This window comes from Melospiza georgiana, chromosome 4 (assembly GCF_028018845.1).
Source record: "Melospiza georgiana isolate bMelGeo1 chromosome 4, bMelGeo1.pri, whole genome shotgun sequence".
NCBI classification, from domain to species: domain Eukaryota; kingdom Metazoa; phylum Chordata; class Aves; order Passeriformes; family Passerellidae; genus Melospiza; species Melospiza georgiana.
Genome location: NC_080433.1, coordinates 4,787,988 through 4,800,188, shown reverse-complemented (window position 1 = coordinate 4,800,188; position 12,201 = coordinate 4,787,988). Strand labels below are relative to the sequence as shown.

The window sequence follows — 12,201 nt, the reverse complement described above, 5'->3', positions numbered from 1 at the left end:
CAGCATAAGTGAAAGGGAGGCAGGCTCAGCACCAAGCGTGGCTTCAAACTGATGACCTGGAGGTGAAGGGCCCCTTCTCCTGTTACTAATCCCCTCAGCCACACAAGCCTCCTGAAAATGATGCTTTGGTTTTATTGCCACAGGGGTCATTTATAAAATCATAAAAGCCAGGTTAAGAAACCAACCCAGCAGCAGCAAGGCCAAGCATGCAGAGAAAGAGCTGAACAACCATCCAGTGGGGCAAGTTCAGCCCTCCCATGGCATCCTGAGTAATTCAGCTGATTAAATGTGAGAAGTTCTGATTCATGGAGAGGAGGAGGAAATGCATAAACAACTTACCAAAAGCTAATTTCTTTATTATTGCAACCAGAAATGACCAAAGACGGCGTATTTTGTATGTCTGCACATTACATGTGGAAAAAACCAAAAATCAGCAATGCAACATCCAACAATTCAAAATAAAACAGAATAAAAAAATCAAACCCAAGAACTTTCTTGACTGGTAATTAACAGGGACGGAATATAAACGAGATGGCATTGAACAAAGCAGGTAACAGTGCACTTTTAATAAACCAATTTCATCCATATCACCACTGATTTGCAATTTAACAGTTCTATCAGCAAAGCCTCATTTCCCTAACTAGACTGGTACTTTTAAAAACATGACTAATTCACTCTCATTAATATCAATTTGGATGCATTTAAAAAATAACTCTTAATATCTGCACAACAGGCTAAAGGGTCGTATTTCTCCAACATCAGACGTTCTCACTGCATTGGTTTAAAACACAAATATCCCCAAATTAACCAATGCAATCTAAAATTGATTAGAAAACAAAAGGCATGAATTGTTTTCAAGATTTATTCTTATTTAGCTCTGAGACTCATTGCACCACAATATCTAACACTCACTTTTATTTCAGTTTCTGTGCACCTTCCCCTCACATTTTCAAGGGGGAATGTGTCTGGGATCCAGTTTACTGCTCTTTCCAAGGGGATACACAAAGCAGAGGAACACACCTGCATCTCCTCTACCTAAATATGATGGTTTGGCAAACTCACTAACCACTTAAAAAAAAAAAAAAAAGGAGAAAAATGGAAAAAAAAAAAGTCCATTCCAGCTACAGATTAACATGCTGTAGCTGCCACCAGAAGTGCAGAGCCCCCCTGGCCTAAGCTCCCAATTCAGAAGGCATTTAAGCACATGTATAACCAAGTGTGGGAACAGGCTCCTTGAAGGCAATAGGATTACTCACTTCTTAAGAAGTTACCACATGTTTAAGTATCTGAATCAAGGCCTAATTATGGTGTTGGCCACCTCCTCGTGCACGCACAGCTGGGGCAGAGCTCACCAACCCCTCACAGCCATGAGGACAGGCGTTTGTCACACGGGCTTTTAGTAGCTGCTAGGTTTGTATTCTCGGACAAACGACAACAAAAATCCTCAAGCTCTAAAAAATAATTAAAAAAAAAATTATTTATAAATATCAGCTATTTACACGTGTGAAAATCTTTTAATGGGAAGTGTTTTTACACACCGATGAAATGTACAAGCAATGAAAAGTTACGTTGACAAAGACTTAAAAAAAAAAAACAACAAAACAAACTAAAAATCAATGTATAAAATATATTACAGGTCCACCAAAAGAAATTCACACGGAAGAAAAAAATTGACACAATAGAAACTTTTCTTTTAAAAAATAGAAGATATATCACAAAAGCTTGAACATGTTTATTTTATGTTAGTACTAAAAATCAAGGAAAAAAGCTTCATATATTCTCATCACAAAAATATTTACCAGCCACTTTTTATTTCCACATTATGATTATCTGGCTCAGCAAGAGTCGAGGCTGAACTGCATCCAGACTACAGAAATCATTCCAGAAGGTTTTCTCAGTTTACAACTTACTGCAATTTATATTTTCTCCTCCTCTCAGCACCTTACTGCAAAGGTTCCAGAGGGATTAATAACAAATCGAGAAAGAATAGGACAGATATCTGTATTTACAACATTCATCTGCGCTGCTGCCGAGCCACAGGAGCGGAGCGGTGCCGGGAACCACCGAAGCCTTGACGGCGCTCTGTGCAAACTCCCCTTGCCAGGGGGAAGAAACAGCATCAGAATGTACCAAAATCCAACGCCCTGGGCTCGGACAGTCTGTGAAACCCAACAGCCCCTGAGCAAGGGCATCTCCTCGCCCCTGATTCACTGCAGGGACACAAACGACCCTGGCAGGGTGGATCCCTCCTGCAGCTGAGTCGGGGCGGGAGGTGCCGCGGTGACCGCACGATTTCAGTCCCTGCCAAGCCTTCAGTGTGCCCTGTGCTTCCTCTTCTTGTGTTTTTTATCCTTCCTTTTGTTGGCACACTTGGAGCAGAACCACTGCATCTCTTCTGGGGGTGCAGCCGTGAGCCCAACGCAAGGCCTGTGAAGGACAGGAAAATATCACATCATCTCAGTGGGGTAACGTTGCTTTTGTGTCTTACTCCAAAAAATGCAACTTGCCAGTGGGAGACTGGATCTGGCTTCAGATTAATACAGCAATTATCTTAACAAATATAATGATCAAAACCGAAGAACTCTTGCTTTGAAACAAAAGAGAAGTATCAAAAGGATACTCAGATAAAAAGTGTTGTTTTAGTAGAAAATACAAGTGCACTTTCAGGTGTAATAGACTAGATTTAAAATAATTTCAAACGCTTCTTTAACGCATCTGCAAAAAACCCTTAAGATTTTATGTAGCTTTAAAAAAAATATCGCCTAAAAGTGATTAATTTCCCCTAACCTTTTTATAAGAGCTGACATTTATTACTGTTCATACAATGCTTCATAATTTGAACTGTCTATCTGTATACACTGTGCTCATAATCCTGTAGTTCTCACAAAATTACCGGAATCAGCACTATTTCCCAGCAGTTTCAAAAACAACCGTTATCACCAATGCCCATTAATTAAAAAGTAACTCTCCTTCACAGCTTAAAATCTGCCTTTTCAAATTTCAGAGCAACAGAGATAAAAATATCTTCCAGATTATTAAATTGGACACAGTAAAGCTATTTAAATATTCCCAACGTCATGAACTATTAGAAAAAAAAGGGTTTTTTAATAATATAGCCCCAATCTGCCAGGCACTGGCAGAGCAGGATGGATGAGAGGAACTTACCAGTGATACCAATCGTCGCAGTCATCACAACCTATCATTGGACTGCCATCATCTGGCTTGTTACAGCCAGGACAGATCCAGATCTGGTTACCCCACTCGTCTCGGATCTGGTGCAAAGAAAAGCAAAGTTAGCTGGTTTTCAGGGCTAAGCAGGCAGGAAAATTGACATTAAAAAAAAAAAACCCACCAACAAAAAATGTTCCTTGCTTATCTGGCTAAGCCATTCAGCAGCCCCTGTTGTTATGTGTGAATTCTCTGATCATGAGAGCTCAGTGTTACGTCTTAATTGATTTTCCTACACTGCTCATGACGACAAAATCATGTATTTTCCTGCATTGTCCTGTAAACCAGTAAAGCCAGTTACACCACCCAACCTAAGCACAGGCATTCACACACAGAGCCAGGGCTTAAGGACACAATTCCCTCTCTGTCTATACTTTTAAAATTCGACCCTGTTAATAGCAAGCAGGAGCCACGGCAGCCTCCTGCGTAAGATAACAGCTCTTATGTGCATGTAAAATATACAGCGCCGTGTGTATATATTGCTGCATTACTTATTAGCCAAAGTCTTCAACTCCAACGAGGTGATAAGATCAGGATATAAAAAAAGTTGTTACTGAGTAACTTTCCATTCCCCTTATGACATTTATGTCGCAGTACAATTTACTAAAGGGTAAATGAAACAAGAAAGGCAGATCATTTACAGTACTGGGCAGCTGCTCACCGGGTTCATCATATGCATTTTTTTAATGTTTATATCCTGCTCGACCCATTGTTTGTATTTTTAGATTTCCAGTGGCTCTTGAGCAGCTCTTTGCTAAAAACATACATGCAAAATGTCACAGAATCCACCTAAAGGAGTGCAATTAACAGCACACAGTACAAAATGTCTGGGGCATTACCCTGACTCCATCACTCCTTTATGAAGATTTGCACATTATCGCTGAATCTCAAAAGCAGAAATTGTTTTGTTCTCAGCTTTTGTGCATTTACACATATCTCAGGCAATAACTTTTTGCTATCTGTACAGCTTACAAACACAATATTAAAAAGTAGCAGATGAAAAGCTCCAAATGTTTTTAGTAAAAAAAAAAAAAAAGCCACTACACGGTGGTCTGTACATCTTACACCACTTCCTGAAAAATCAATAGGAATGTACCAGAGCTGCAACCAACACATCACTCTTCCCTGATTCTTCTTAAAGCCTTGAATGTTTTTGTGGTTTAAAACTCAGAACTACAAGTCCCAGGAATACTAACCAGGGAACAATCCCTTCCCAACAGAGATACGGAGTAGACACCATCATAAAATTAACTCAATTTCCAAGCTGATTGATTGCAATAATCATTCCTATCTACCATCTAATCTCACATCTGCAAAGTCATTTTAAGTTGCTGGAGAAGCATCTGCTCCCCACATGAAGTGTCTGGGCTCAGAGTGAAGAGGTGCAGAGGCATTTTGTTGGGATAACCCTGCTGGGAAGAGAGGAGATGCTGTGCCACAGTGCTGCAGAGAAGGGATGCTGTGGGATGTTGGGCTGAGGGATACAAAACCTGCCTGAACACCTGGCTGCACCCCATCATCCCCCAGCACAGGCACCTCATTTCTGGTGCTGCCTGTTTTGGGTGTGGGCAGCACTGCCAGATGTTGCCCCATCAGAAAATAGACACCCTAACTTTTCCAAACTTAATTTTTCAGGTATTTTTTTCCCCTCCAGAATGCCTGCCTCAGGCTCTCAGGGGCTGGAGAGGGGCAGGGTGGTCTATAATCACAGAAACCTCTGCCTGTTTGTTAAACAAGAATTTGGGCTGCTGAATAAGGATATTAAAAATATTGCATAACTTCTCATTCCTTAATGAGCCAAGGGTCATGCAAGGAGGCACAGAGTGGGATTGCTGGTTGCTGTGTTAGTACAAACCACTGAGAGCTAATGAGCAGAGCACATGCACTGAGATGCTATCCAGCAGGGAGATGTGTATCCTTTCTGGTTTGAACTATAAAATCACTCTCCTCTCCTCCCCTGCACAAGGGAGTTGGGCACTTCTGTCACACTGGCTCCACTCTTATCTCTAGAACAGCTTTCCCATGTGATCTGAGCAAAATGATTTTGTCTCCTGGATTTCCTTTATACAAGAGGCTAATAGTTATTAATCATTTTCTTCTTCCCCAACCTCTCTCTGAGCATTCTGACTTATAAATCTGTCACATCAGGTGTCTCCCTGCATGTGCCCATAGCTCAGTCCTAATGCAGTAAAGCCTCAGTTTCACCTATAATGTTGTAAAACACCATTTTTCACAAGGAGTGATTGGACAAGAGGGAATGGTCTTAAGTTGAAGACCATTAGGTTTAGATTGTGTATTAGGTAAAAAATATTTACAATAAGGGTGGTGAGGCACAGATTGTCCAGAGAGGTGGTGGACTTCTTGTCCCTGGAATGGTTCAAGGCCAGGCTGGATGGGGCTCTGAATAACCTGGCTGAGTGGAAGGTGTCCCTGCCTGTGGCAGAGGGGTTGGGTCAAGATGGTCTTTAAGTCCTTCCAACACAAACTATTCCGTGATAATCCATGGGTCTGTGAAAAGCAAAAACGACCTGGAGCCTCCATATCCTCTGAATTCTCCATAAAGGTGCTACCTTTATGTGTTACCACTGGAAGTACGTAGGCAAAGTGCAAGGTTTTTCTTTTTAAAACTACCATAATCTCTCAATTATTTCTTTTCATAATTACAGAAGAAAATGGGATGTAATAGAGCATTGAGGAAATGTTTTTCTCTTAAAGTAAATTTTGAAACCTTTGAGCACGGCTGTAATAATATCAATGACAACAATACTAGTGACTGCAATAATAAGAGTGACTGTGGGCTTACACTGTGATACCAGAGGTGAGGCTGTGTCCTGCACCCTAAGGACATGCAGAGCCTGTGTGATGTTGTCCAGTGCTGTAACTAACTCAGGAGTGAAATGTAGCAGCTGTTTAAATAGAGAGCAGTAACATGATACAGCAGTTTAAGTCCAGCAGGGAAGCACCTTTCCATTAGAAATGCAGGGTGGATTTATATTAGAAATCAATACTAAATCAAGATTCATAAAAATTAAAAAAAAATCATGAATATGTTGCAATTCAAGCACGGCAAACTCTGTAATAAAAGTAAGCTTTAGGTGCTTTAAATGGTGAGATTTTTAAACTGCAGCTAAGCAAGGTGTCACCAATCAAGCTGGAATTCAGCCAGGACAGGGAGGATAACAACACTGCTACCCTTGTGCTGCTTTTCAAGCATCAGGAATGCTCAGGACTTCATTTCACAAAGCATTTAAAGCAGAAATTCTCAGCAGCACAGCAAGCCTTGTCCTACCCAGACATATATCCACATTCTTTTAGGGAATGCAGTTCCTACACCATGGTACACAAGAGACTTTTCTAAAAGAATGAAGAATGCTGCCAGACACAGGCCAAGCTCAGAGCACGTGTCAAACACACAAATGAAGTGCAGACTAATGAACAATCTACAGACTTCTGAGATGCACAAACATCTGCAATTTCTGTATGTCGAGGAAACCAGGAAAGAGATTAGTGGACTCTACACATTTCAAATGAGGGCTAAGTCAAGTTCTTGATGTTGTATGAGGGTTTTGTACTTTACCTGACTGACAGCAAAATCTATGGTGAGTCTGACATTTGAGGTTTCAATTCAGCACTTTTGAAAGCACCTATAAAAAACCTCTACCTCAAAAAAAAGTGCTCTAGCTCAGTTAGCAGAAAATACCATATAGGATATAGTTGGTCTTGTTAGAAGGAACTTAAATTTGGAACTGGGAACCAATGAAAAATTCAGTCCAAGTTGTAGCGTTTCAATTAAATTGTTAACTCCTCAAAACATGTGTGTGGAAACAAGGGCTGGATAAACAGCAGTTTAACAGAGAGCAACATCAGGACTCCAGGAACCATCAGTTTGAGACAATGAGCCACCCAGGAGCTCGCCAATTCCAGGGAGGAATGCCCCTGGCATGGGACAGAGCACGGCATGTGTCACCTACCACATAATTACTGACGGTCTCGGTCACCACGCTCCGCACGGGAGCCTTGGAGCCCCCAGCTGCTGACACGGCTGGGGAGGGTGGTGGGATGAGGACAGGTGAGATGGTGGCCTGTGGAGGAGGAGGAGCTGGAGCTGGAGGAGGGGTGACATGAACAGGAGCTGGCACCGGTGACGGCACAGGCGGAGGCGTTTTGGGCCGCGCCGCCGGAGTGGAAGGTTTGGCCTCTGGAGCTGACACCACTTTGCTGATGACTCTGTAGGAGCAACACAGAGAATTGTTAGAGCTGATGGGAGAGAAAGCAATGATCAATCACCCATTAGAGAGAAAGAAAATATAGAGCAGCTAATTCATGTCAGCCTGGAGTCACCAAAGAGGCTGTTTCAACCCCACACAAGCCCTGCTGTCATTGCTGCACCCATCCTTTTACAGGATAAAGCACAGAGCCATTAAAGAGTGAGTGCCAGGACACCCTGAGCCAGTCTGTACCTCACTGTCTTATAAATATTCTCTGTGCCTTTACTAAACCTTGTTTCGTTAAGTTTTATTGCATTCGCTCAATTTGTGGGAAATATTAGAAAGGAAAGTTAATCAGCTGTGAACAGCACTGATTTTAATCTTCAAACTGAGAGACCATATCATCCTGTTAAGGTCCTACATTAGGGGGTTCTGCAAATATTTGCTAGTTTGGTATTTCTTTGCCCAAATGTTTATGAAATCAGCAGTGGATCTAGTCAGGACAAATAAATGACGCACACTATACACTCAGCAGTTAAAATATTGCTACTTACTCGAGTAGCTGAAGTAGACAGGATGTAGCTCTAGTAAATACACTGTATAGAACAATCCTGCCCAGGAAGGGGGATACATAGAGGACCCAGCCTTTATTAATGACTGTTGATACACAGTGTTACTGATGTGCATGCAATTTCACAGACAAGCCAGAAAAAGCTCTTACTACAAGGCTCTAGGTTAGAAACATAAAGAGAAGGAAAAGGATGTTTTAAAAAAACAGAACAAATCAACCCAAAAAAACAACCAAAACCTCAAACAAAACACAGGATAGGTTGATTTGTTTTACCACATTTTTTAAATCATTTAACTAATTTATTTATATTTGAATGGTAACTGTGGGAGTGTGATTGATTTGTGACAGGACTGTAAGAAGAGGGTGATTTAAAGAAAGGTTGGACATTCCAGGGACAAGGATCATTTAAGAAGGTAAAAAAAAGAGACATCAGTAGAGAAACCATGACAAAAATCAAATTGCAATGACTCCTGAGAACCAGGAATGTCTGGCTCCACTGTCAATGTGGACAACTCCACAACTCCAAAGGCAGTATCACTATGATTAGAGACATTGGAATTTCAAGCCAATGAAATTCCAAGCCATCATTTGAGAAAGGCTTGGAATAATACAGTAGGTAATGTCTAGTTGAGATAATGGTGTTTTTTCTCACAAGATATGATGCACTACAAAATCAGAACTATTTTGAGTTACAGTAAAAATGCACTTACTAAAAGAAAACAAGAGCAATGAGTTTGGTAGCCCTGCCTAGCCCCCAGCTGCAGCATCACACCTTCTAGGAGTGAACAGGAGAAGAAAATGGGTGATAAATGATTCTCCCATCAGCAACACTGAAGACATTCACACTGCAAATGTCCCAGTGATTGCTTCAGGTACCTAAGTGGGGCTCAGGCTCTGTACATGTGTCAGTAAGGTGCTAGACTGTGAGTCCAAGTACAGGAGTCTTGATTTATGTTGTCTGTGACTTGCAGAAGGAAGGAAGTTCTACTATCAGGCCAACCTACGCATCAACACCAGCCTCCTTCTCCTGTTGGTGGGGAACATCCAAAACCCCACTGTTATCTCTCACTAAGGAAGTTTTCTCTTTGGCTCATGATGTGTTTCTGGTTCAGTGAAAGTCTCCTGGGGCTCCTGCCAGACTGCCATACCCAACTCAAATGCTTCTTCTGTGTCTTCCCCATTCCAGAGACAGCCCTGGCTCCCAGTGCTGAATGCCTAAGACCGTGGTTGGTGCCAGTGCTCCCCTGGTTTCAAATTTATCCTCACAACTGGAGAGCCATCTCTCAATAAACAAACTCCTAGCTATAATAAAAGCGAGGATAGGGACTGACAGCAAAATATTGGCACAGCAGAAGTCATTTGGATGATTTCAAACATCAGTGCCCCTTCTGTCCATGCCTCCCTCTCCTACCTCCTGCAAGTAAACAAAATCCTGCTAGGAGTTCTCCAGGGAGTCAACCCTCCCCAAGTCTAGACTAGGAGATGTATTAGCTAATAGGGCTTTAAACACAACTTTGCACACAGTGTAAACAGTTTGAAAGAAGTATTAGCTAATACAATTTGAATAAGAGTGACCATGCCCAGCTAACACATGAAATTAAATTACAGAGTTTCTTGGTCTAAAGCCAGGTTCTCCTCCTGCACAGGGTCTTCGAAGCCACTCTGCTCATAACTGCAGAAGCAGCAAGGAACACCACATGTGAAAGCTTCCAAAAGTACAAATATTCATTAGCGAGCGACACACGCTCATGGATTGGCTGGTGTGCCTCAAGTGTGCAATTAGGACATGTTCAGTATATAGGGCAGCTTGTTTATCTTGATTTTAGAGCTCACTTATCAAAACAGGAGATCGGCATTTCGGAGCACGCTTGGGCCTACCACTCCCTTGGGCTAATGGAGTTCAGAGACTTCAGACTCCAGAGTGGAGAAATGAATGGTTTTGTGCTGCACCATCAGAGGTGATGGAGTAATCCCAGCGAGGGTGGTTTAGCCTGTCCTGAAGAAGGGGCTGCACACACGGAATATGGAGGTGGGGAGAAATCAAAGGGAAATAGCAGTCCCACGACTAATAATTACTGTTACTTCAGACTTGGAAGAGAAACCTGATATCAAAACACTATGTAAATGATGGCAAGATTTATGAGCTCTGTTTTATAGACAGGAAAATCGAGGCACAGAGCTCACTGCAAGTAGGCGGCTCTCACTGCAGCAGAGCCTTGATCCAACTGGTACCTGAATCCTGCTGGGATTTAAACTCTTCCTTGGAACATCACCACACACATATTGTTACCTTCTTTCCCAAATGTGTTTTCATGTGTCCAAAATCATCACTTAGACTGCCAGTACAATACTACATAAAACAAATTCTCCTGCTTCTCCACACCAATCCAAGGACTCTAAAACTGAGGCTGAATGAGTATTTTTGTTTGAGAAATCAAACACAATGAACATCAACCATCACCACCACAATCAGAGTTGTGAGACAAGAACTGAATTTCTCTGCAGGCTGCTTGCCTAGCAATGTACCATGAACAGATTCTACACTGAAAGATAGAAGGTCAATTAAAAGTTGTTTTTGATTCAAAGCAGTTCCTCCAAAATAAAGGAGATGTGAGAACACCTTTGGAATAGATGTGGTAAAAAAGCCTCCATAAATCGTGACTACAGGTTACCACTCCCCTTGAAAAAAACCCCAGAATTAATGTAAACACTGTGTGTTTGGTTGTGTCCAACCTAAATTCACTTTAGATTTCTTTTTAAATGCCAGCAGGAACTGTCCTGCTCACAGAACCTCAGTGTATTTATCACTGAACACATGCACTGATTTGTCACAGAGTGCCTGGTAGTAACCAAGAAAACATCTAAATGTAATAAAAAGGGAAAAAAACCTAAGGGATGAGAAATTTCAAGTGGAAGGACAGAGAAATCCTCAAATACCACAATTACCAATTATTTTTCCATGCTGTTTTTTTATAACCCCTTTGCTGAAAGAGCAGAGCATAAAGCTTCCTGACAAAGGCATTTTGAAGTTATTTTTCTTTCTCACAATCTGTTCCAGTGCAAACAGCATTTCAACCCAATATCAGAAGTTAATGAGATCTTCCATTGCCATTTCTGCTCAACTACATCAAGACAACAGCATGTAATATCTGAATCTCAGCTGAGAAGCCAGATCTCATGGAATCAAAGGATGGATTGGCTTGGAAGGGACCTTAAAGGTCTTCCAGCCCCAACCCCTGTGCCATGGGCAGGGATATCTTCCTCTAGACCAGGTTTTTCAGAGCCCCATCCAAGATGATGTTGAACACTTCCAGGGATAGGGAGGCCACCACCTCCCTGGGCAGCCTGTGCCAGTGTCTCACCACCCTCACAGTAAAGATTCAATGTTATCTGCTGGTTTAAAATTGTGTCCAACACTGCTCCAAGGGGAAGGAAGAAAACTTCAGTGAAGTTTTTCTGCTTCTCAGGAGGGTAGAGTGAATAAAAACCCTTTTTAATCATCACTCCAGGGCAATCACCCTGTTCACAGTTATAGTTCCAAACCCAAAGAGGATGAACACCAAGTGCCAGCTTGCAGGCAAAGGGCAAATTGTACCAAGATTTGAAGTGTTGCAACAGGTCAGTTGGTTTCTAATCAGCTCTAAGTGGCAGGAGCTGTAACATGCTACATCTGCAGCAAAATGAAGCTCCAAGGTGTGAAATGGTTTCCTATCTTTGGAAGTAATTTATTTGATTTAATTCTGATCCTCACGGCTGAAAGCCCCATTGACTGCTTCACCTAAACACAGGGGGAAGATGTGCACTAAAAGGAAATGGCTTTTCAAAAACAGGATATGGGCCACAGGGCAGAATGATTGCTATGGGCAATGAGCTCCAAAAAATGCTGTATCAGAACTTTGAAAGGTCTAGTAAAAAAATCCCAGTAATCTTTGTTTCTCAGAGGCAGAGCTCCCAAGAAGCTGCTTCTCTGCCCAGAGGAAAAAACTAACATTTGAAAAGTCCTAATTCTTTCCTGAACCCATGACCCATTTTTAAGCAGGGAGAAGGAGCTAAATGGGTCTCTGTGTCTAGGAAAACGACACAACTGCACTGACAAAACTGAAACTGGTGCAATTCACTTGGATTATCAGTCATCATATTATCTATTAGATTTGATATTCCCTTATTGATATAAATTCCTTGATGGTTTGATAT

At 41.7% G+C, this 12,201-nt stretch overlaps 1 protein-coding gene across 1 annotated transcript in view; it reads right to left on the bottom strand.

Moving 5' to 3' along the window:
* Positions 1-335: 335 nt before the first annotated feature.
* Positions 336-12,201, bottom strand: part of TAF3 (TATA-box binding protein associated factor 3) — a 114,796-nt gene continuing 102,930 nt past the window's right edge. The window contains exons 5-7 of the mRNA XM_058023487.1: positions 7,200-7,455; positions 3,166-3,272; positions 336-2,427 (exon numbers count right to left, since the gene is read on the bottom strand). Of these exons, the coding sequence (XP_057879470.1) occupies positions 2,313-2,427; positions 3,166-3,272; positions 7,200-7,455 (478 nt within the window). The 3' untranslated portion in view covers positions 336-2,312. The remainder of the gene's footprint in view (positions 2,428-3,165; positions 3,273-7,199; positions 7,456-12,201) is intronic.